Source organism: Schistocerca americana, chromosome X (genome assembly GCF_021461395.2).
Source record: "Schistocerca americana isolate TAMUIC-IGC-003095 chromosome X, iqSchAmer2.1, whole genome shotgun sequence".
Lineage (NCBI taxonomy): Eukaryota > Metazoa > Arthropoda > Insecta > Orthoptera > Acrididae > Schistocerca > Schistocerca americana.
Genome location: NC_060130.1, coordinates 966,727,342 through 966,754,456, shown reverse-complemented (window position 1 = coordinate 966,754,456; position 27,115 = coordinate 966,727,342). Strand labels below are relative to the sequence as shown.

The 27,115-nt window shown below is 41.3% G+C and overlaps 1 protein-coding gene across 1 annotated transcript in view; it reads left to right on the top strand.

The window, feature by feature from the left end:
• LOC124555342 overlaps window positions 1–27,115 on the top strand; it is an 856,442-nt gene that overhangs the window by 135,127 nt on the left and 694,200 nt on the right. Inside the window, exon 4 of the mRNA XM_047129223.1 lies at window positions 23,517–23,789. Coding sequence (XP_046985179.1) covers window positions 23,517–23,789 — 273 coding nt within the window. The remainder of the gene's footprint in view (window positions 1–23,516; window positions 23,790–27,115) is intronic.

Here is a 27,115-nt window from a genome sequence, read left to right as displayed (position 1 = left end):
CACGCGAGCGCAGCAGGACCGGATCAAGTGGGGGGTAGGGGCAAACTGGGGTGTCTGAACCAGGTGGCAATTTAGGGGAGAGGGGGGCAAATTCATATTCTTGAGGGGACAAAACCTTGTTTCACAAAGCACCTAGCATCCAGCGCACGTCGGTTTATCGATTATTCATATGATTTTGAAACGCACCCCTGCTGGTTTTTGAACACATTCTAAGTTGATTTCTGTATGAATTATATGTTGATTTTTGAATGCGTGCATAGTGTACGTGATGTCTCTGCCAGGGGAATCCTCGTCACATCTAGAAATAAACTTTCCTGCAGACAAAACGGGACGGGGCTATACGAGCTGAGTGGAATAAAGCCGAACTGGTGAATGCCAACTGGTGCTTCGGTTTGCGAATGTTCAGCGTTGTTATAATTACTAGCGAAATCCATAGATTCAGATACCAGAGTGGAAATAAACGACTAACAGGAATAACAGGTAAGAAAGATTACGTATTATCTTCTCGGTGTATCCAAGAAAGTGAAAGTTTGAAAGAAAATTTTTGGCCAGATCGCTACACCAGACAGGGCCTATTGTAGTCCCCAGTTGGCAGCCGCTTAAGTTCCATTCTGGGAGTAGGGCGGAAAACGCATTGTCGAACACGTAATAACAGCTAACAGGAGAATAATCGCTGGATAACTAAACCGGTGATTGTGGCAGGGTTAGTAAAGTTAACCGGAGAATGAGTTTTGACAGAGGTAGGAATAGTTACAGAATTAGTGATGACAAGACTGTTTGCAATATTAGAAAGGCCTATTTTGTTTTATACAGCACACAGTGACAAAATAGACGTAATCAGATCGAGAAACCACACCAATCTTGGATATTACTTGTATTAACAGCTTTTTCAGTATTAGACGACGACATTTCGATTTTTCATGTAGCAAAACGTTTGACGAACTTTGATAAGGTAATAGTTCTTTCGCAGAAAGGAAAGCACGCCATGTAAAGCTGCAGCAAGATTAGAGAGAAAAATCGCCAGGACCTAAGGATTGAATTAATGTGTACTGTCTTACCTGTCTCTTGTCTTTACTGGTTTTAGGTATCCTATATTTAATTTTATGTCACACAGAAGAGCAAGTTACTAGCTAATAGGCAATAAAAAGTCCAGATTTTCTGAAGAGTTCTTGTTCTCCCGGTTACAAATAATCCCATCCAGTATTAATTACGTTTATCTTTATTTTTTTTATGTTTTAGAGGGGCAGGATGTCAAACCGGCCGTCTGGGAGCAGGAGAGGCACTACAGGACATTTTAATTTCTACTGTCCTGAAATAGTTTGATGGCATCCATTACAAAATATACATGTTTGCAGAGGCGCCGACTTGAAAATATTTTTTTTTTTTTTTGGGGGGGGGGGGGGGAGGGGGGCCAAGAATCATTTTATTAGGTACTATATTTGACAAATAACTTTGCGTTTCCATCTACAGGGTGGCGCTCGAAATGTGTTACCAACTGTTTCTTTCACAATTTGCGACGTATATTAAATATCCCGCTGGGATCTCTACAGCAGTACCAGCAGAGCTTGGAAAAACAAATGAGTTACGAAATGGCGTGTAATTCACGATACTGCCGCTAGGAGACTAGTAAGCAGCAATGACTGTCAATGGAAGACTGACGACACAGCAACGATCGGCAATTGTGTTACTTTTTCATGAAACGAAAAGCCTTGTTGTGACTCAGAGGCGTTTTCGACAACAGTTTAACACACGATGGGTCCCTTGCAAAAAAGACCATCCACAGGTTGTACGATAAATTTGTACAGGAAGGAACAGTATTGGAAGCGATGCGACCTCGGCCTAAGCGTGTTTGTTCGCCGGAGAATATTGAAGCGGTACGAGTTGCTGTACAGAGAAGTCCCCGGAAATCGTGTAGAAAGGCAGCAGTGCAACTGGGAATATCCAGACGCTCCATTCAACGCATTCTTAAAAGTGGCCTCCACATACCCATACAAGATGACCTGTGCACAGAAGCTCACTGAAGAACACACGCAGCAGAGACTGCTGTTTGCTCAGTGGGCGGAGGATAGGGATGAAACTCTCAATAACGTTTGGTTTTCAGACGAGGCGCATTTTCATTTACACGGTGTGGTTAACAAACAAAATGTACGCTTTTGGGCCACTGAAAACCCACAAGTGCTTCATGAACGACAACATTATGCTCCGAGGATTACAGCGTGGGCAGCAATTTCCAGTCACGGACTTACTGGACCATTTTTCTTTGAAGAAACTGTGAACAACGAGCGTTATTTGAGCATGCTTCACAATAGCTTCATTCCACAGCTTCTTGCTACTGCCTTGCCCTTCAACACACAGTTGTTCATGCAAGATGGAGCAAGGCCACATACTGCAAACACTGTGTTGGAGTTTTTACACGAGCATTTCGACATGCGGATCATTGCACTCAGATTTCCAGGTCGCTTCAATGACACACAGCAAAATTAAAAATCCATTTAAAGCAAATATTTCTTTGGAAAGCCAAAAAATTGTCACTGAAACAAAATTGCTTTGTTTACTTACAAGACAATCTGAAATTGAATTCCCACATCACATTCTTAAATTCTAAGCTATCTAAAAGACCTATGCAATGAGAATTATATGGAACAACACAAGTGCTGATGGAGAGAGGTGTATTATGCACGCATACTTTCCCTTTTGAGTTATGACATCATATTCTTGGGAAATTCCCCTCACAGCATAACAACTTCCAAAAAACAAAAAAGATAGTGCGGATAATGAAAAATGCAAACAGCTGAAAATCATGCAAACTACGATTGGCTGGCGACTAGCCCCTACCCCTCGACTCTCTGGAACGTCAATCACAATGTCATTTCAGTCGGAGTATAGATCAGTAGTGGTACAAAACGAATACATAAATAAAGTTGAAGAAACATACCTTAACTTTTGATGGCAAATGTACTCCTCCTCAGATCATTTCTGCATATGAACTCGTCATATATGGCGTCAAGGTCGAGTTTCATCGATTCATCTCTATGGGTGTTGAGGTGGGCGATGGCATTAAGACGATCCTGCATCATTATAGAACGAAGATACGTTTTCACCCTCCGCAGACAAGAAAACGATCGCTCAGCGGTGCAGTTCGTTACCGGAATCGTCAGCACTACACGTATGAATTTCACTAGTTCAGGCAGTAGGTCAAACAGGTGGTTTTCCTGTTTCAGGTATTTCACCATGTCATCTATCGAACTAATATTCGCAGAATCACTACTTTGGATTATCTCATGAAACATGCTCCGCTGGAGAAGGAAGCGTTGTTTGTCTATATGTAATTCGTAGAAAGATAAAATATCGAATGAGTGTTTCTTATCACCAAGACGAAATTGTTCAATTTGATTTACAAACATGAATGGTTGAGTTTTGAACTGTGATTCCAATAAGTTGATGGATGTATCCATTGTTTCATAATACAATCTTCTATATTTGTCACATACTTCAGTGAATGTGTCTACAGATGAATTGATGGAGTCATCGTATTTCTTTGGGACTTTTCTTCTACGGGGTAATTTTGGGGAATCAACATCCATATCTTGACATTTTGAAGTTACTTCACCCCAGAATGATTCAAAATTGTTTCTCATAAATTTAATAGAAGTTACAAGAGTGTAAATTATCTTATTGGCCTCCTCTAAGTGTAGGGATTTCCTCTGTAGTGCTATGTTTACGGTATCAATGCGACCAATCAGTTTTACTAAAAGTGGTAACATGAAAAAGAAATCATATGTCTGCATATTAGTCAAAAAGCCGTTTGCTTTTGCCCCAATGTCTGAATTGTCATTTCTTGAAACATTTAGAAAAAAATTCTTAAGTTCTGTATAGTTGGACAATACTGAAGACATTGCCAAGTATCTTACGGCCCACCTTGTAGGACAGAGTGGCTTTATATTTGTAGAGGCATCTGCCTTTAGGTGACCAAAAAGATCTAATCTTTTAGGTGAATCTCTCACAAAATGTATTAAGTCCTTCATAACATTCAATGCATGTCGACATTCTGGAACTGCTTTCACAGTGCCTTGTAGTGGTAGATTTAAACAGTGTGCAAGGCAGTGCACAAACATAGCTCTCTTCCCCATTTCCGTAAACTTTGCCTGGACACCATTATATAATCCGGCCATGTTAGCTGAACTGTCAAAGGATTGGCCCCTACAATTAAATGTAGGCAAATCAAATCGTCTTAAAATGTCGGTAATAATATCAAACAGAGCCTTAGCTTTCTTCTATCTCTAGCGAAGCATCCACAAATCGTATACAGATACTAAATTGCTCTTTGGTGGCTATGTCTCTTGTTTCGTTTGCTATTATTGCAAAATACTCTGCACTCTTGATATCCTCCAATAATTTTCTAAGAAGTGTATGACTTAAAATAGCCAAAATTTCGTTTTGCACATCATGGGATGTCCATTTGTAAGTTTTGCGCTGTAGGCATATTAAAAGTAGCTCGTTATCTTCACATCGAAGGCGTAACAGAGTGTCAAAGTTACTTGTTTCATCAGTATGCCCACGTATTGCAAGCCCTTGCACTGGTAAATAACGGAGGGAAGATATGATTCTTAGTAATTAAAGCTCGGTTTTCTTTCATTTGTGTCAGTTTTTCTTTGGAAATCTGCCTAAATACATTGACATTCGATTTTAAGGATTTGAATTTCAGTACAGCTTCTCTGTAGCAGCCCGATGCTTCATGCGTGAGGGGGTGGGAAGGGCGAACCGTGCCATCGCACAGGGCAGCAGATTTTTGGGAGCGGCAAATCCTAGCAATGTAACTCCAGACTGTTCCAGCCCAAAAGCTAAAACTGTAACCACGAGGCCTAAGAACAAAAAGAGGATAAATAGATTTAGACTAGCCCTCACTTGTATCATTGGGGATGCCCTATTTAGTAGACTACAACATTGTTCCTCCGACATTGTTTGTACTGAGTTTTTCTTTATATTTTTAAATACATTTGAAAATAATAGTCCTTTGAGAAAACGTACTCTAAATATTAAGGATAGTAGTTGTTATAAGAGAAGGAAAAACAGGGAATGTGGTATACTCCACAGTTAGGGCAAATGAAAAACACTGTTATGCTCTATTCTGGTATGTACAAGAACAGCAAATCTGAACTACATAAATAATTATATTCCAGAGCTAAGTGTAATTATAGACAGGCTATTAATGATGCTAAGATGCTATATAATACAGCCCTCATTGAAAAGTCTAGAAATAAATGCAAAAAAGCCTGGAGTATAATTAACTCTGTGGCACACACTAAAGGAAAAGACGTTATTGCCATATCCGCAGATGAATTCAATAAATTCTGCGTCCAATCTATTGAAGAAATATGCAGCTCGATAGACAAACCTCCAGAAAATGACCTTAACTTCATCGATAACTATTTTGAAAGGCCCCGCCAGAGCATTTTTAACTTCACAGAGGTGTGTACCAATACAGTTCTGAAAATAGTTAAAAATTTCAACGCCTCAGATAGCGTTGATTACTATGATTTATCATGTAACTTATTGAAAGATATTGTTGACTACTGCATAATTGATCCCTTAACCTACTGTGTAAATAAATGTCTAGCTGAAAACAAGTTTCCTGATGTACTAAAAATATCTAGAGTGGTCCCTGTATATAAGAAAGGTGATAAGAACTGTCCTGCTACTTACAGACCAATATCGTTAACTCCTATTTTCTCAAAAATTCTTGAAACAATTATGTATAATCAAGTTAGTAAATATTTAGATAACTTAAACTTAATAAGTGACAAACAATATGGATTCATGAAAGGTAAATCCACAACAGATGCTACGGATTCTCTTGTAAAATTTGCTCTGGATGTGTTTGAGGCTAGGGGATTTGCTCAGGCTACATTTGGTGATCTGAGCAGAGTGTTTGACTGTGTGGACCATGATACTTTACTGAATAAGCTATCCTATTATGGTTTTGCTAATAGCAGCATAAATATGATTAAATCCTTCCTTGAGAACCGCCAACAAGTTGTATGCATTAACAGGGAGAAGTCAGATCTGGTTAATGTTAGGTCTGGCGTGCCATAGGGCTCAGTACCTGGACCTCTATTGTTTTTACTCATGATTAATGACCTGCCATCTTTTGTAAACTCTCACACGATAATGTATGCCGATGACACAACTTTTTTAAATAAAAGCTCAGATTTAAACACACTAAAAATATAGTTAAAGATACCCTTGGTCAGAGTTCATTATGGTTTAGAGTGAACGGTTTTCTACTAAATGAAAGTAAGACCCAGGCACTTTCCTTTAGCTTAAGAGAGACTCATGACTTAGAAAGTATAAAATTTTTAGGTGTTATAGTAGACAACAAGTTGACATGGGAACCACACGTCAAACATTTATCTTGCAGACTCTCAAGAGTTATCTATTTAATTAGAAACTTAAAAAAGACATGTCCCTAATAGTTATATAAGATCAGCATATTTTGCTTTCTTTCAAAGTATCATATCATATGGAATCTTATTGTGGGGCAATAGCAGTCACGTAAAGGGCATTCTACTTTTACAAAAAAAAATTAGTAAGAATAATAACAGACTCAGATAAGTGAGAACACTGTGAACCCTTGTTTGTTAAATTGCAATGCCTGACGGTAATAAACTTTCACATATATAATGTTCTGTTGTATGTTAGGAACAATATTTCAAATATGTCATTAAGAAGGGATGTACATAGCCATAACACCAGGAACAAATCATGTTTAGATGTACCATATCAAAGACTATCCAAGTCACAGAATTCATATTTAGTTCTTGGACTTAAGTTGTACAATAAGTTAAGTATAGATTTAAAAGAGTTGCCTGTCAATATCTTCAAAGCTAAGTTGTACAGAGTACTAGTAAATAATCCTTTCTACATAGTAGACAAATTTTTTGAAACTGAAAATACTGTCTTTCAACACTGTATCTAGTAGGTGGCCATATGTAATCCAAACTAAATTGTATTTAGTAATTAATGTTAAAAATGTAAGTTTTCTTGATGTTATCTATTGCTTTATGACCTGAACGACAATAAAATTTGATTGATTTGTACGATCCGGGACAACCGGGAGATCCGGGAAAAACCCGGGGCATTTTTTCATCCGGGAGAAAACCGGGAAAAACCCGGGATATTTTTAAAATTCCGGAAATTTTCGTTGTTTTAGTGTTAAGTTAAATTTTTGTAATTTTGACTGGTAAGAACCGATACTCTAAAAAAGGATATTACTGTATCCCGCTACTGCAGAATAATACTTCAACAATAAAACATAAACGAGAGAAAAAAACGAAAGTAACTTAAATTGCAAAGGAAATGCTTCATATACAACAACGACACACACTGCTCATGCAAGCGTCTGCCAATTGAAAATGTGTCAAAGGAAGACTATGCAGTGCTTCATAACAAGAAATTGCCTCCAATGTGCGTGAAGTCGCAACTGTTTGCATTCGATTTCTTTTAGGAGTTGTGCGCGAGCTCATGCACATGTGCAGTTGGGTCACGTTTGAGAAGTAGATTCTCCCGCTTCTGGCTAGAGGAATGTGGCTGTTGGCTGTTGAAGAAGTCGCAGCAAGCAGATAGATGCTACCGGGAAGAGGGGGTGCCAAATTCATATTCTTGAGGGAAAAAAAATTTATTTCACAAAGCGCCTACCATCCAGCGCACGTTTGTCTATCGATTATTCAGATGATTTTGAAACCCATCCCTGTTGGTTTTGGAACATTTTTGAATTCATTTAAAGTTGCTTTCTGAACGAATCATAAGTTGACTTTTGGATGCATGCATAGTGTACGTGATACCTCTGTCAGGAGAATCCTCGTCGCATCTAGAAATAAACTTTACGCAGACAAAAGGGGACGGGGCTATACGAGCTGAGGGAGTAAAGCCGAACGGATGAATGCCAATCGCTGTCTGATTATATGGTTGATTGAGTTTGCGAATGATCAGCATTGTTATAATTACTAGCGAAATCCGTAGATTCAGACTACCAGAATGGAAATAAACGTCTGACAAGAATAACAGGTAAGAAATGTTACGTATTATCTTCTCGGTGTATCCGAGATAATGAAATTTTGACAGGAAATTTTTTGCCAGATTGCTACTCTAGTAATCACCAGTAGTACAGTCCCCGGCTAGCAGCCGCGTAAGTTCTCTTCTGGAAGTAACGCGGAAAACGTGTTGTTCGAACACGTAATAACGCCTAACCGGAAAATAATCGTGGGATAACTAAACCTGTGATTCTGGCAGGACTAGTGAAGTTAATCGGCGAACAGATTTTGACAGTGGCAGGAATAGCTACAGAATTGGTGATGACAAGATTGATTGTTAGAACGGGGAAGGAGAAGAAACAGGAACATCACACAAATTATGGAAGAATAAGACGATTCCAAATTTATATAAAAATTTCGGAATACTATTTTTCGATCTCATGCTTGAGAAGTTGGTGCGTATGAATGAAATGTGAAACTATTTCCTAACATAAATCTTTTTGCTTGTATGTAGTAGGCCTAATAGGCATGTGATAGTGGTACTTCGTGGATTATATTCTGTGGTGTTATAAAAATGGCCGTTTGTGTCAAAACAGTCTCGTTCATTTGGTGTTTTGCAAAATTGCTATCATATTAGAAAGGCCTATTTTGTTTTATCTAGCAGAAAGTGACAGTAATCAGATCAGTCTTGGGTATTATTGTATTAACAGCTTTTTCAGTATTAGATAACGACATTTCGATTTTTCATGTAGCAAAACGTTTGACTAACTTTGATGAGGTAATAGGTTCTTTCGCAGAAAGGAAAGCACACCATGTAAAGCTGTAGCAAGATTAGAGAGAAAAAAAATGCTAGGAGCTAAGGTTTGAAGAAATGTGTAATTTCTTGCTTATCTCTTGTCAGTATTGGTTTTATATATCTTATATTTAATTTTATGTCACACACAACAGCAAGTTATTAACTAATAGGCAATTCAGATTTCCTGAAGATTTCTTGTTCTTTCGATTACAAATAATCCCATCCGCTGTTAATTGCGAGATTTTATTTTTTTTTTTTTTTTTTTTTTTTTTTTTTTTTTTTTTTTTTTTTTTTTTTTAGGGCAGGCTTTCAGATTGGCCGATGGGATCAGGAGAGGCACCACAGGACATTTCAATTTCCACTCTCCTGAATATAGTTTGGTCGTGCGGTAGAAAAATGCTTTATGAAGAGGCGTGGCACTGCACTTTGACATACTTAGACCAAATAATATGCCTTACATTTCCTCGATTACATACGTTTTATGTTTCAGACTTTTCAGAAAGATGTGCGCTGCAAGATGAACATATTTTGAAAATTCGATTTTTTTTTTTTTAGTATTGACCCGGTTCGCAAATGTCGTAGATCTGGGGCTGATGCACAGAGCAGTCTGAGTTATAGTGGGTAGTCTCCATGTGACCCGTGTTCACATTTAGTGATTTTGCTGTTTCCCCTTCGTGTACTCTCACGTCAAATGAAAACAAAACGGATATCTGTGGCCGGGAGCTATCAAGTCAATTAAAACACATTCACATAATTACGGAAGGGTGAAATATGTCATTAGTTTCAGAATTTATTTTATTTCCACCTTTCTGACAGTCAAGCATTAATCGCCTTGCGGAACAATGAAGTTATTTTTGTCTGTTTGCGAAAGAAATTTGACTTTTATTATCCTTTTCCGCAGAGCAGTCAATGTATTTGAAACGAAATGTTTAATTCCACAGTATTGGATAGTTTCAACTGTTCGCTGCATTTCAAATGCACGTTTTCATTTTCTAGCACGTATTGCATTATGCCTTAATAAAGAACCAAACATGATATAATACAGCACTGGTGCTCCAAGAAAATTTACATCCCGAAAAACCACACTGAAAAGCTTAATATCAGGTCGTGGTCTACTTCATTGGGGATATGGACATACGAATGTGCCCTTTAAGTATGCACTTTAAATGTGCACATTTTAGTATGGTTCACGAAATTCCGACGCTCTTGGAGTACCCTCTGATGTCTTGTTTCTTTTATGACATAATGTATGATGTTTCAATGTTTTACACGTATGTACATACGGGCTCCCTACAACATGATAGCTACCCAAGCGTGGTGTCGCCTGTTATCTGCGCTCTCTGGGAACTGCTGAAACGAACCTATTTCTAACAGTTCGCAGGAAAATATTGCGAATAGTGGTTTGAAAAGCGTTACTTTCAAAGTAAATATCCTTTTAGGTAAGTTGAATTATGTGCAAGAATGTACCATGAATTTATTAAATCACAGAGCGTTTGTCTCTCATTTAAAAATCAACTCTTTGATGACGAGCCATTTAGATTTAAAAATCAATACTTTGATGACGAGTCATTTAGAAGAATTTCGAACCCTGAAGATCAGACATTTATGTCATTATTATAAAGTTTACTGGCACATTTGTGTGATAATATCTTCAAGTGTAACAAGCGCAAAAAAGATCAACAGTATATACGAAAGCTTAGCTTCTCTTGCAGCTTGAGACCAATATTATATGTGAAAGCTTTGCTTTTCTTGTAGCGACACTATGTATATTAATTTAAACTATTAACTTTCCCTGTTTGTGTGCTCGTGCTACTTAACAGTGATGTTGCTGTTGGCTGACTACATCACGTGTCTTATGCTCTTAATGTCTGCTGTCATCGGCTGGCGAGATCATGTGACATGAGTTACGAACGGCTTACAAAAGCGCATCGAAATTTCGATTTCAATGATTCGAAAAGTAACATGCGGTGTTGTGGTGGAATTCCAGTATATATTTTCGTAATACGAAAGTACGCAGCGTACATGTTGCTGCACATCAAAGATATTTCCAAAACGTGTCTTTTCCACTGCGTTTCGTTTTCTGAAGTGCCGGGAAATTGTACGCCCGTGTATAAAACCATAACCATTCAAAGGATTGATAAGGGAAAGTATACTGTCACCCGGGAGAAAGAGTATTTTTAACCGGGAAATCCGGGAAAAGTAAGGGAATGTTTTTTCCTTCTCCACGTATACACCCTGATGAAGGAATGTGAGAATAAATTGGAAATACAAATTTTCATAAAATCAAGGGTCTTACTGAAAATTGTCTGTGGTACAGAAACAGGGTGCTCCGATTTACGAAAGAAACGGTTCCTACAACAAAAATGGCTTAAAATATATTGCACTGTAAACGTATCACTGACTGCTGCTTTGATCTTAAAGACATATTCACAACAAAGAGACGAATGAGTGTGATATGTGAACATAAGGTGTCATGTATGGAATATATTATGGGAAAATCTGACTATGTCGAAAAAGGTGGTGGTGGGGGGGGGGGGGGGGGGCACTATACATGTTCTCGCGGGGCGGCAAAATCCCTGGAGCTGGTGCTGATTTGTGTGGTGTTGTACCTAGTGATTGTCAATAGAATTTACAAAAATGAATGAAGAGTCTTTAACGATACCTAGTCCTTCTAGCGATCGCCATCAAATTCGGTGTCACTATTGCTCACTAGTTTCTTTTACAAGCTGCCAGCAGGCTGCTGTGGGAGGAAGTGGAGCTCGTCCTAGAAGCCAAAGCGCTGCGAGCTCATGGTGAGCTTTCGTTCCCGCATACCTCCGTACAGTAAAAGTGTGCGAATAGTACAGATGCAGGGGACAAACCCTGTCACGACAGTTCGTCATATGCAGAGGTTGGAGGAGCAGGAGAAAGGAATACGCAATAGCTCGTAAAATCGGTATTTTTTTTTCCTACATAATCATTACATACTATTATGCAAAATTGTATGTGCAAGTTTTAACAAATTTCCCAGTAAAGGATGAGGAAGGGGGAGAGAGCGGTGTGAAGTGCATGTTTGAATATTGGGGGGGGGGGGGGGGGGGCACACACAAAGTACCTTGCCCCCCTAAGTCGGCGCCACTGCACCTTTGAGTTCTACAGAGCGAAATCAAGTGAAATGCAGTATAAGAATGTTGTTTGAAGAGGCGTGGCACTGCACTGCGCACTTAAGACCAAATAACGTGTCTTACATTTCCTCGAAGATATATGTTTTATGTATCAGATTCTTCAGAAAGACGTGCGCCACAAAATGAACTTATTTTTGAAAAGTTCTTATTAATTCTTGACGTTCTAACGCGCAGAGCAGTCTGAGTTAGGGGGGCTAGTCTCCACGTGACCCGCGTTTACATTTAGTGATTTTTGTGTTTCCTCTTCATTTACTGCTCTCACGTCAAATGAAAACAAGGCGGATTTCTGTGGCTAGGAGCTATCAAGTGAATTAAAACACATTCACATAATTACGGAAGGCTAAAATATGTTACTAGTTTTAGATTTATTTTATTTCCACGTTCCTGACAGTCAAGCATTAATCGCCTTGCGGAACAATAAAGTTATTTTTGTCGGTTTGCTAAAGAAATTTGGCTTTTATTAAGCTTTCCTGCTGAGGCAGTCAATTTATTTGAAACGAAGTGTTTAATTCCACACTATTGGCTAGTTTCAACTGTTTGCTGCATTTCAAGTGCACGTTTTCATCTTCTAGCACGTATGGTGTTATGCCATAATAAAGAACCAAACATGAGATAATACAGTACTAGTACTCCAAGAAAATTTACGTCCCGAAAACCACATTGAAATGCTTCATATCAGGTCGAGGCTTAAGTCATTGGGAATCTGGACATACGAATGTGCACTGTAAGGCGAACTATGCATTTTAATATGAAACACTCCGCTGCAGAGTGAAAATCTCATTCTGCATTTTAATATGGTTCACGAAATTCCGACGCTTTTGGCGTATCCTCTGATGTCTTGTTTCTTTTATGACATAATGTAAGATCTTTTAATGTTTTACACTTACGAACATAGGGGCTTCCTACGTCACCGTAGCTGCCCAAGAGCGGTGACGCCTCTTATCTGGCGCTCTCTGGCAACTGCTGAAATGAATCTATTTCTAACAGGTCGCGGGAAAATATTGTGAATGGTTGTCCGAAAACCGTTATTTTCGAGGTAAATTTCCTTTTACGCCAGATTAACTATGTGGGAGAATGTACGATGAATTTCTTAAATGGTTCAAATGGCTCTGAGCGCTATGGGACTTAACTTCTGAGGTCATCAGTCCCCTAGAATTTAGAACTACTTAAACCTAACTAACCTAAGGACATCACATACATCCATGCCCGAGGCAGGATTCGAACCTGCGACCGTAGCGGTCGCGCAGTTCCAGACTGTAGCGCCTAGAACCGCTCGGCCACTCCGGCCGGCTGAATTTCTTAAATCACAGAGCGTTTGCTCTCCTTTTAAAAATCAACTCTTTGATAACGAGCCATTTAGAAGAATTTCGAGCCCAGAAGATCTGAGATTTATGTCGGTATTAAAAATTTTTGTAGCGTATTTGCATGATGTATCTTAAAGTGTAACATGCGCTAAACAGATCAACATTATATGTGAAAGTTTAGCTTCTCTTGTAGCTTATGAGACAAATATTATATGCGAAAGCCTTGCTTTTCTTCTAGCAGCACTACGCATATTAATTTAAACCATTAACTTTTACTGTTGGTGGAATTTTAATTTATACTTTCGTAATACGAAAATATGCAGCGTATATCAAAGATCTTTCCAAAACGCGTTTTTTTTTCACTGAGTTTCGTTTCTAAGGTGCCGGGAAGTTCTACACTGCTGTATAAAACCATACCAAAGGATAATTTTTCCAGTTCCGAGGGAAAGTATACTGTCACTTGACACGGAAAAAGTGTATTTTCACCCGGGAGATCCGGGAAAAATCCGGGAATATTTTTTTTTCTCGTTCGCGTGTACACCCTGAGTGTTCTCCCTCACCGACTTAGAGACGCTCTTCAGTGGTGTCGCCACTTGATACCCTCAACCGGCCGACCTCCGTGTTACCAGTGCACACCGCCAACCATTTTTCTGCCCTGGACTCTGCAGACCAACTGAAAGAGAATGCCGACACCTCTGTGGATCTCATGGAGCAGAATCCTCCAGGCTCTGTGCACTGTATCAGTGTGTCTTTGAAGGCTGGCACTTGGCAGCAGCTGAGGTGACATCCCTCCCATTTTCCCATCCTTCCTTTTTCCTGTTATGACTCACCACCAATGGAATGTTCGCAGCATTAGATCCAACAAGGAGGTATTACGGCTGCTCTTGGAATCACAGCATCCATTTGGTCTCTGCCTCCAGGAAACAAAAATTATATCCTAACAATCACATTGACCTCTCGCATTTCTTTCCGGTTTGCTTTGACCTTCCCCCTGAGAATGGCGTTCCATCTCATGGGGGAGATGTTCATAGTCAAACCATCTCCCTGAACAGCTGACTGCGAGTTGTTGCCATCCGCATTTTCCTTCCTCTGTTCACCTTTTCCCTTTGTACTGTTTACATCCTCCGTCATTCGGTGTCACCAGGGCAGACTTCCTCCAGCTTTTGGGTAACTCTCGCACTCCTTTGTTCTGCTCGGTGACTCTAATGTGCACCATCCCCTTTGGGGCTCTCCCAGAACCTGTCACAGAGGTGCCCTCTTGACCGACCTTCTCAATCAACTCAACGTTCTCTGCCTTAACTCTGGTGCACCCAAGTTCCTTTCAGACTCCATGCACACCTATTCCCATTTGGACCTCTCGTTCTGCACTGCCCAGCTTACCTGTCATCTTGAGTGGTCCGTTTTATCTGACAATTACTCAAGTGACCATGTCCTGTGTGCTATCCGTTGCTGACTCCTATGGCACCTATGTGCAAACCCAAATGGCAGTTTGCTCAAGCTGACTGGAGGCTTTAGTCCATCCTGGCAACCTTCAACGAACAACTTCTTCCAAGTTGTGATTGACCATGTGGAATACCTTAAAAACATTACCCTTACTGCTGCAGAATGTTCCATTTCTTGACCTGTGCCACTCTATGCCCCATTCCCTTGGTGAACTGAGGCATGCCTCGACACAATTTGCGGGCGGAGACATGCTTCCCGCAGTTTTAACCATCATCCTAAGATGCAAACTGTATTCGTTATAAATAGTTGCATGCACATTGTCGTTGCATTCTTCAAGATAGCTGAAAAGCTAGCTAGATTTCATCTACTATTCCTTTAATAGTTCCACACCCTCTTCCATCATGTGGGCCAAACTCTGACAGCTTTCTGCGACCAAGGCCAATTCCCCAATTTCTGGCCTGACTGTAGCAGATGATGTCATCGTGGACCCTATTGTAATTTCAAACACCTTGTGCCTCCATTTTGTGGAAATTTTGAGCTCGTCCCACTATCACCCCGACTTCCTCCATCAGAATTGAGTCGGGTAGGTTCAGGTGTCAGGTGCGCCTTCGTCATTGGCACTGACGCTTACCATATCGGCTTCCGGAACGCTGCCCAGTATTTACAGTGGTGCTCTCCGTGCTTTATCAGGCCATGCAATACATCTGGTGCCACAGTCTTTTCAATTGTGACATTTGCTCCTACTGTCTCAGCGTGCTCAGAGCCTCTGTGTGCTGTACACCATCCATCACTTAGTGCAATGGGTCCAGGAAAACTTTCACTTGCTCACTATTGATGAAACCACTGTGATGTTTATGTGGATCCCTGGTCATGTTGGTTTGACAGGAAACAAGTCTGATGCCACTGCTGACAAGGCTACAGTCCCCATACCTCAGCCCAGTAACTCTTCCGTCCCCTCCAATGATCTCTGTTTTGCCATCTGTCAGCAGATGGTGTCACTTTGGCATCACCACTGGTCTTTCCTTCAATGGAACAAGCTCTGGGGAATTAAACATCTGCCAGTGGCTTGGCCGAACTCCTTTCAGACATCTCACTGCGAGGAGATAATTTTACCTGGTTTGTGTATTGGGCACTGTCATTTTAGTGATTGCCATTAGTTAAGTGGTGATGCCCCACCACCACTTTGTTCTCATTGCCATCAACCTTTGACAGTTCTGCATTTCTTGACGGAATACCCTTTTTTTTTTTTTAACCAAATACGCTCTAATTTATATTTGCTGCGTGAGTTATCAGCTGTTTTAGCAAACGACAATCTTCCTGTCAACTGCGTTTTACTTTATGTGTGTTGTAGCCATATGATGGACATTTAATCCTTAGTTCAGGACCTCTGTTGTCTCTATGGTGTATTTTATGGACCTTTCTCCAAGAGAAAGGCCCTGTTTTTGGCTGTCTTTCCTTCAGTCAATTGGGCTTAACATGTAGTCGCTTTTGACTCCTTTTTTGTCTTCGTATTCTATGCTTCTGACGTGTGCGCATATGACTTTGGTTGTTTTTGCACCCTAAAACAAAACAGAATCATTCTCTCTGTGGGCAGTCCAGGCCGTTTGCTCCTGATGGACTTGCATAGACTGTGAAGTGTCTCACAGTACATGCCATGGTCAATTGTTTTTCTGTGGTCAAGGAATTCGATAAGTATCAGACATTGGACATTGAAAAAGATGGCGAGCGTCACATTGTCTGGTGAGGGCACAGCTTTGAGTTTTTTAGGATGAGATGGCGACACTACATTCACATCCCTAGATGTCTCACCACATTTCCCAAAGAGGTATAAGCAAATTTCAACCAATTTGGTTGGTACAACATTTCATACCTTTTCGTTTGAACACTCCTTATATTTTAGAGTAGCCAAAGCCATGTTGACAAGCAGAAGCTGAAAAAAGTTAAAATGAGCACTAGGAAAGCCTTGTGTGAACTGTTCAACAAGTTCGAAAGTAAAACTATCTACCAGTTATGACAAAATTCTAAGAAATTTTGTTCGTGTACGTATGAAAGCCACATATACACTAACTCAGTGACCATACTAGCATAGAAATAAACAGTGGCAGAGAGAAGTCTGAAATACTAAATTCCTTTTTCCAAAATCAGCTCACACAGGAAGATTGTCCTGGAGTCTGTTATTTCATTTGTCACATAAATACCAAAAGGACATATCAAGATAAGTAACCTCAGGATAGAATCACTCAACTAAACAAAGGTGGCTTGATCTGATTAGATATCTATAAGGCTCTACATATTGTATGTGAAGGAACTGGCTCTTCTTCTAGCTACAGTCATATATATCATAGGTTGCTGCAGGATTAGACCATTCCAAATGACTGGAAAAGTTCGTAGGTCATGCATACAACTATAGTATTATATTGCTGACGATAATCTGTTGTAGAATTTTGCAAGAGATTTTATGCTTAAATATCATGATATTGCTTTTGACCGATAATCATCTCTTCTGTGGGAATCAACATGAATTCTGTAAACAATGCTCTTTAAGAAACCCAGCTTGTTCTAATAAAATCTTCTTGGGCTTGTTCTGTTCATCCACAAGACCCAGAAATCACTTGCTACCAATGCCCAGACTGATCGATTTCCAGAAGGTATTCAGTACATTTCTCTACTGTCGTCTAATGAACATCAATCTGCATTTGACACTTAAGTGCATGGCAGAGGGTTCATCAAACCAGTTTCACACTATTTCTGTACCATTCGACTCTCGAACATTGTACAGGAAAAATGAACACTTAAATGTTTCCATCCAATGATTTATTTTATTACTTCATTTCTCTCTATGTACGTGATCATCAACAAAATATTTTCGTATTCAGAGGAGAAAGCTGGTGATTGAAATGTCTTGAAAAGATCTCACCACAACGAAGAAAACCTTTGTTTTAATAAGTACCACCCCAACTCACATATCATATCCACAACACTCTTTCCCCTGTTTCACAATAATACAAACTGGGATGCCCGCCTTTGAACTTTTTAAAAAGTCCTCCGTCAATCTTGTATGGTGAGGATCCCATGCTGCGCAACAGTACTTGTAGGCAGTCTCTTTCTTGCATCTTCTAAGTGTTCCTCCAGTGAAACACAGTCTCTTGTTTGCTTTCCCCACAAGATTAGTTACGTGAGTGTTCCAGATTTAGTTGTTCATAATTGTGATCCCAAGGTATTTTAGTTGAATTGACAGCCTATAATTTGTGTGATTTATTCTGTCACTGAAACTTAAGAGATTCCGTTTAGTACCCATGCTCACACCTTTCGTAAAATATGAGCATATGGAATATCTGACCAGCTTTGTGACTGGTTTGCGGAATCATAGCAAATAAAACACATCATATGTTAGATTACATAATTGCTGAACAATCCCTGATCAAGTTCACATCCATTAAATATCTGGTAGTGTGCATATGGTGAGATTTAAAGTGAAATGATCACTTAAACTAACTGTAGGAGAGGCAGATGCAGACAGATTCATTGGAAGTGTCCCCATGACTGTGGTAGTTTTCCTACAGTACTTGAGTACCACTCTTCGGTCAGGACCCTCTCGAGGTAGGACTAATGGTGGAAACAGACGATCAAAAGTAAAACAGCATGTTTCATCATAGGTTGGCTTAGAAAGTGCGAAACCAAGGAGTGCTCATCCAACTGTAGTGGCGAATGCTAAACATGGAAGATGTTGTGCATGACTATGTGGTTTATTGTTAAAATTTGGAGGGGAACTTCGTAGAAGAATAAACTAGCATATTACTACCTCCTGCATATATTTTGTAAAAAGACCAGAAGCTAAAATTACAGAGATTTGAAATCACACAGAGGCTTATCAACAATCATTCTTCCTTCACACCACTTGCTACTGGAACAGGTAAGGGTGAAGCGACAGTACCTCCACCATGCCCATAAGGTGGCTTGTGGCAAATAGGCATATATGTTCCTGATTTTTTGCTGTAGTTTTCAATGAGCAAATTCCAGTAGGACATACCAGTGGGATTAGAGATACAATAAAAAGAAAATATACATTTTTCTGGCATGACATTGCAAGCATACTGGAGAGGAGTCTTTAAGTAGTAGTACCAGAGAGCCTTCAAGATTGTGAAAGAACATTCATGAAAGAAGCAGAAAAACATTCTCAACTATATTTTCCTTACACACAATTTTATCAGCAACCTCATTGCTTCATCATGAAAACTGTGATTGTGAGTTAATGTAATATGAGTGTTATAACGTCAAGTTAAACACATATTTCAAAACGACATAACACATGTAAGTCACCGAGCAAGTTGACAAAGCAAGCCATGTGAACACGTTAACATTCAAATGAGCACTGAGTCCCATTATCAGTAACAAGAGTAGAGGGAAGGCCTACCAAAGAAAAAATGCGTGCTAGAGCATTTGTGATTGCCGCGGTGGTAGGCGACGTGCAACGGACAATGAAAGGAAAGTTAGAGTAGGCGTCAATTACGAGTAGCCAATAAGTACCTAAAAAGGTCCCGCGAAGTCAGCATGAATGCGCTCCCAGGGCGTCTCAGGCGAAGGCCACGGTGACAAAGATGACTTCGGGGCGGCGGCCTGTGACGCACAAGGGCCGCAGGCAGCGACCATGTGTGCGATTTCAGAGTCGATGCCGGGCCAGTACACATGACGGCGCGCCAGAGATTTTGTGCGAGAGACACCCCAGTGCCCTTGGTGAAGGAGGCGCAAGACCGAAGCACGCAAAGACCATCCCTAGCCGTGAGGCGGTAGCGCAAAGCGTAGTAGTTCCGCAACGGATCAGAAGTCTTAGCGGACAGACGATCTTGCCAACCCTTCTGAATACAGCGTAAAACCCGGGAGACGGTAGGATCAGAACCCGTAGCAGCCGCCAGCCGGTCCCCGGTGATGGTGAAGCCGGCCACAACCCGCTGCTCGGCAACATCCAGGTGGAAACACAAAAGTTCGTCCCTATCGAATGCCAGATCAGGACCCATGGGAAGGCGAGACAGTGCATCAGCATTCGCATGTTGAGCCGTCGGCCGGAAATGAATCTCATAATTGAAATGAGACAAGTAAAGAGCCCAACGCTGGAGGCGGTGTGCAGCCTAGTCGGGAAGTGACGTTGATGGATGTAACAAGGAAACAAATGGTTTGTGGTCTGTAACAAGATGAAATTTGGATCCATAGAGAAAAACACCAAACTTATAAAGAGCATAAATAATGGCCAGACCTTCTTTTTCAATTTCAATTTGAGAATACTTTTGTTGGGCATCCGTGAGCGTTTTGGAGGCATAAGCAATGGGTTGTTCAGAACCGTCAGAAAAATGGTGCGCAAGGACTGCACCGACCCCGTATTGAGAGGCGTCCGTGGCCTGTTTCACCATAGTCTTCAATTTCTGGAAAGCCGCATCGCATGACGCGGACCAGTGAAAAGGCACGATTTATGCAACAGGCGATGCAACGGCTGCGCCACCGAAGCAGCAGACGGTAAAAACTTGTGATAGTATGCTATTTTCCCCAAGATGGCCTGCAGTTCCTTAACAGATGTAGGGTGAGAAAGGGCATCGATCGCAGCGACAGTTTGCTGATGCGGACGAATACCATCCCGAGAGAGTTGAAACCCCAAGTACGTGATAGATGCCTGAAAAAATTGTGATTTCTGAAGATTACACTTAAGACCGGCGGTCTGTAAGACATGAAAAAGTGTGCGGAGGTTCTGAAGATGTTCTTCAGTGGTGGAGCCAGTGACAACACTGTCGTCCATGTAATTGATACACCGAGAGTCAGGGAGCAATAATTGATCCAAGAATCGCAGAAAGAGAGCCGGGGCGCTGGCAACCCCGAATGGCAATCGTTGGTATTGATAGAGGCCGAAACTCGTGTTAAGGACCAGAAACTGCCGGGAAGCAGCGTCGAGAGGAAGTTGATGATAAGCTTCTGACAGGTCAATTCTAGAAAAATACTGGCCACCCGCAAATTTAGTGAAAACTTCTTCAGGTCGGGGCATAGGGTAAGTGTCGATGAGGCATTGTGCATTTACAGTGGCTTTAAATTCGCCACAGAGACGAATATCACCATTGGGCTCAGCAAAAACAACGACAGGAGAGGACCACTCACTGGAAGAGACAGGAAGCAAGACCCCTGAAGTAGTGAGACGGTCCAGCTCCCGTTTTACCCGATCACGAAGGGCCACAGGAATGGGCCGAGCCCGAAAAAAACTTAGGCCGAGCAGTGGGTTTGAGCGTGATATGAACTTCAAAGTCGTTTGCACGGCCTAACCCAGGAGAAAAAATGGACGAAAATTTCGTCGGCAAGGAATCCAATTGAGCATAAGGATAGAGACGATATTGAATGAGTCATCTACGGAGAACCCAAAAACGCGAAAGGCATCGAAACTAAAAAGATTTTCTGCGTTACTCTGGTCGACCACAAATATGGGAACAGTGCGAACGACGGATTTGTAAGATACCTCAGCATTAAATTGTTCCAAGTGGGAAATCTTCTGTTTATTGTACGTCCGTAATTGCCGAGTGACAGGTGATAGGAGTGGAGAACCCAACTGAAGATACGTCTGAGAATTAATGATAGTAGCAGCAGAACCAGTATCCACCTGCATGCAAACATTCCGACCAAGGCTTTGGACAGTGAGGAACAACTTCCCTGAAAGGGAAGAAGTACAATTGACAGACAACGCAGAAGCAGAATCGGCGTCACGGTCATGAACATCATGTATGCGGTCGGATTTGCAAACGGAAGACACATGACACTTTTTTTTTTTTGCAATTGTGACACACTGCCCAACGTTGGGGACAATCCTCGCGTGAATGCTTCGTAAAACACCGCGGACATGAAGGAAGTTGCCGGGGGTTTTGCTGCAGTTTCTGAGAGGGTTGTTTACGGTTAGGCCGAGGCTCCGCGTGGGAGCGTACGGCGGCCACGTCGGCCGGCGAGGACACGCCGCACGCGTCGTCAACAGCGCACAGAGGTTGTATGTCCCCGACGTCACCCCACGCCTCTATTACCGCTCCAGCGGTGCGAGAAATTTCAAAAGACGGCGCGATGGAGAGGACTTCATCTAGAGTCGGATTTGTCAACTGAAGGGCACGTTGCCTCACTTCTTTGGCGGGCGCCGATCGGATAATAGCATCCCGTACCATGGAATCTGCGTAGGATTCTTTGTGAACGCCAGTAACAAATTGACGCTTTCGACTGAGGCCGTGAAGCTCAGCCGCCCAAGCGCGATAGGATTGAGTCGGTTGTTTTTGACAACGATAAAAAGCAACACGAGAGGCTACCACATGCGTTTGCTTATGAAAATATGCTGACAGAAGTGAGCACATTTCAGCAAAGGACAAAGACGCAAGATCTTTCAAAGGAGCCAATTGCGACAACAATCGATAAATTTGAGGTGAAATCCATGAAAGGAACAGAGACTTACATGTTTGTTCATCCGCGACATGAAATGCCAAGAAGTGCTGTCGAAGACGTTTTTCGTAATCAGATCAGTCTTCCGCTGTCTCGTTGTAAGGATGAAAAGGAGGTATAGACAACGACGAGAAACGGCCCGCATTGGATCTCGCGACGAAATCGCGGATTGCCGATGTGAGGAGCGTTTGCTGTTCAATGAGACCTTGCAATAGTTGCTCTAAAGTAGCCATGGAAACCTGTGGGTCAACGATGAAAAGGAAAAATCCCATCCTCGTCGCCAATTGTTATAACGTCAAGTTGAACACATATATTTCATAACGGCACAACACATGTAAGTCACCGAGCAAGTTGACAAAGCAAGACACGTTAACATTCAAATGAGCACTGAGTCCAAGTTCAGCGGCCGCTGGCTGGCTGGCCGCTTAGGTGGCGCGGCTGCTGCATGACTGGCAGACAGCGCCACATCAAGAGGACGCGCGTAATTGCGCGGCGGCACTTTGAATGAACGGCGAGTCACAACAATGAGTTAAATCAGAAATTTATACAAAATGTTAAAATTTTGTCGAAGCAATAAATCTGAAGACATGTATGTAAAGCTATTTTCCTTTTTCTATTTCACAGACTTAATAAGTATCTTACTACAATTAATAATTTGAAGCAAACGTGACCCAGCAGGACTGCAGACATGAGATTAGTCTAATTATAGTTGACAGACTAATATTTAAGTAATAATTATTTCCTTGCTCTATAAGGGAATAGAATGGGAAGGAGTAAGTGGTACATTAAGAACCATCATTTGTCAGCTACTAAACAGTGTTCTCCAGACTATATACGTAGATGTAGATATTGTGTTTCTAGCTTAATTTTTAGGTTAGGGCTCAACCTCACTTGGGGTTACTTTCAGTTATTTTGTCATATTATGAGTAATCTGTGGTTTTATGTTACAGCAACAAACAAAATTTCTTGATAATGATTTTTTGATATGTTTGTTCATCAAAATGTACAGTTCACAGTATTGAAGTATCTTCACTGGAAGCGGTGTAGTCACATATCCTTCTGTTAACGTTTTATGTTAACATATCTTTAATTTTTTTACTCAGGTCTCTTTTTTTCCTCTTAAGAGATGATGCACACAGTGTAACTGTTTCTCCCCCGTGCTGTGGACCAGTTGGGCACCATATATATATATATATATATATATATATATATATATATATATATAGAGAGAGAGAGAGAGAGAGAGAGAGAATTTTCCACTGCTGTGACTTACTTTGTCATTTTCACTTTTTAACACTGTTTTATTGTGTCACTTGATTATTTATTTCCACAGGCTCATTCAAAGAAGCTCAGGACTGATACACATGTTAAAGGAGAAAAAATTTATACAAATGAAAGGGTGTTCAAAAAACATGAAGAAGAAATATCTGTAAAGAAAAATGGGTCAGCTGAGTGCAGTTCATCAATCCAGTATATTAGAAATGAGATTGCCATTAAGAGAGTGTATAAGGAATGTAGCAGCGAGAGCAGAAGCACAGAGAGTACTGAGACGGAAGAATGTGATCTGCAGCCTGCTCCATCAGTTGGTCGTAGACTGAAGTCTGCGGTAAATATGATGAAATACACCTAATTGTGGAACTTCATTATATTCTGTTTGTCTATGCTGCACTTTTATTTTGAATTCACTTTTTTAATGTTTAAAATTATGATATGAAAGTTCACTATACAGAACTAATTAAAAATCTATATGTTCTATAACAAACATACAGGGTGGAATCCAAAATTTTCGGGACTGGCGCTGCCATCTGGAAAGTAGGAGTAGCATATATTTGCACTGCTAGGTGGCGAGAGCTGCATATCTGATGAGTCAGTGTGCGGAGTGGCATTCAGCTGGGAGGATGTGTTGTGTGTCCACAGAGATTTCCATAATACTCTGTGTTCGATGTGTGGCAGTTTTAGGATGGATCCGCGAACAGAACAACGCGTGTGTATCAAATTCTGTGTGAATCTCGGGAAAAGTACTACGGAGACCCTTGCAATGATTCAGCAAGAGTTTGGGGGACAGAGCATGAGCCGTATGCGTGTGTCTGAGTGGCATGCTTGGTTCAGGGCCGGCCGTACAGATGTTGAAGATGATGCTCACACTGGAAGGCCTGTTAGCCACACAACGCCAGACATTGTTGCCAAACTTCAACAATTGGTTCGTGTGGATCAATGTTGAACCGTTCAAGACCTTGCGGATGAAGTAGGTACTGGTTATGGGACATCTCAACGAATTTTGCCTGATGAATTGAGCGTGCATCGTGTCGCTGCAAAATTTGTGCCAAGGATCTAGACTGCCGATCAGAAGGCACAGCATGTTGAAGTGTGCACAGACCTTCATCAGACCGCATCTGATGATCAGACCTTCTTGTCATGGGTTATCACTGGCGACGAGAGCTGGATTTACGCTTATGACCCACAGACAAAGCAACAATAGTCCCATTGGAAGAGCTCGGGCTCTCCCAGACCCAAAAAAGTGAGACAGGTGAAGAGCAAAGTGAAAAGCATGATCATCATTTTATTTGATACCAAGGGAATTGTGCACAAAGAATTTGTCCCACCCAACCGAACAATGAATTTCGCGTACTACTGTCACATTTTGTGATGGCTCCGTGAAAGCATGTGGTAACAACGGCCCATACTTTGGCTTCAAGGGAACTGGCTGCTGCACCATGACAACATTCCCTGTCACACATTCTTGCTCACCAGGAAATTTTTGGCAAAAAACAACATGGCGGTTGTACCCCACCCACCGTACTTGCCAGATTTGGCACCTTGCGACTTCATACTATTCCCAAAACTGAAACTCAAGTTGAAAGGCAATTGGTTTGACACTCTAGAGAGGATTGAAGAAGCACTGCTGGTGGTGATAAACACCCTCAAAGAACAGGACTTCCAGAAAATGTTTGAGCAGTGGCAGAAGTGCTGGGACCTGTGTGTACGTGCGGATGGGAACTACTTTGAGTGTGATGGTGACCATTAGTCCAAAGGTAAAGTCTTCAACAGATGGCAGCACCAGTCCTGAAAATTTTGGATAGTACCTCTTACAGATTAACATGGATTTAGACTTAGTAAGCAATTGAAATAGATGAAATTCAAATTGTTCGTGTACACTGGACTTTTAAAGAGGAGGATACACGAAATGAGTACACTCCAGTAAAGACAGAAAAATACTTGTACTTCGCAGCATAACAGATGTAGACATGAACATGTGGAGCCAGATTTGGGAACTAGAGTCAATGTTTCGTCTAGATGACACACTAAGTGCAATGTGATACGAGGGATTAAGTAATAAAATTATCAGTGAGCTTGACTCAAATAAGATGCAATAAGATAGGATGAGAAAGTAACTTACAAGGGAAGTAACAGCAACAGATGATATTTAAAACATGAAGTTACAAGAGTTAGGTGGGGTGGGGGAAAGTTCAAGGACAAGGGAAAGATACACTGAAAATCAGGTCAAAGATGAGACAAAGAAAGGCAGTTGTAGAAAAGAAAGTTGGTGTTTTAGTGGAGAAGAACTCAAAGGAAAAAGGAGTCAGCAAGAAAAGTTGCAAAATATAAAAGGGCAAATAACCAAAGGTTGGTTGGTTGGTTGTTTCGGGGAAGGAGACCAGACAGCGAGGTCATCGGTCTCATCGGATTAGGGAAGGACGGGGAAGGAAGTCGGCCGTGCCCTTTGAAAGGAACCATCCCGGCATTTGCCTGGAGCGATTTAGGGAAATCACGGAAAACCTAAATCAGGATGGCCGGACGCGGGATTGAACCATCGTCCTCCTGAATGCGAGTCCAGTGTCTAACCACTGCGCCACCTTGCTCGGTTAACCAAAGGTGTTCACACTTAATATGGTATAGAAAGTTCTGGTAGAATGTAAATAATTTAAGAGTAAAAGTAACAACTCATCGAATAGTGGAAGCATTGAGTCAGTGACAGCACACACACACACAAAAACAGACAAACTTTGATAGCTTGTGGATTAACCACTTTTTGAGATAGAATACACATATACATGCATAACCCACCCCCAACCCTCCACACGAAACACACACACACACACACACACATACACACACATAAACACACACACTTAAAACTACATTGTGCTGGTTAAATACACCATTCTGGGACTACAGTTCAGCAGGTAACCGACATGAAGGGTTGTTCCAGGTGGAGTGGATGAGGGAGAAAAGAGGCTGATAGTGAGAGGAAGGGTTGGGGAGGGAGTCTGACGATGTGGAGGGAGACAGCATGTGTGCAACGTAAGAGTATGGAAGTGAGAGGCAGCAGATTGATTAGATAGAAATGCAACACAAGGACACCAGAGCTACTGAGTTCATGCAGTGCATGATGACCGATTGATTGATTGATTGATGATTAAAGTGGGTTGGGAGGGGGTGACAGATCAGAGGAGGGAGACTGTGGGGAAGAGGGAGTAGGCGCAAAGGGTTAGTGGAGATAGAGGCCAGGATGATTACAGAAATGAAAACTGTGTTGGAATAATAACTCCCTTCTATGTAGTTCAGAAAAGCTGGGGCTGGGGGGAAGGATCTAGATGGTGTAGGTTTTGAAGTAGCCATTCAGGTCAAGCATGCTGTGCTTAGCAGCATGTTCTGCTACCGGGTGGTGAACTTTGCTTTTGGATACAGTTTGGCAGTGGCCATTAATTCACATGGACAGGTGGTTGGTGGTTATGCTCACATAAAGTGCTGTGCAGAAATCACAGCTGGTATATGGTATGACTGATTTCACACCTGCTCCTACAGAAACAAACATCCATGGCATAGGCATCCCTGGACCACCCCTACTCCCTACACAACATGCTGTTACTATGCAGGCCTAATCATCTACACCATATCTCCCAAATCAAAACCCATGCTCTCCAAGATCTG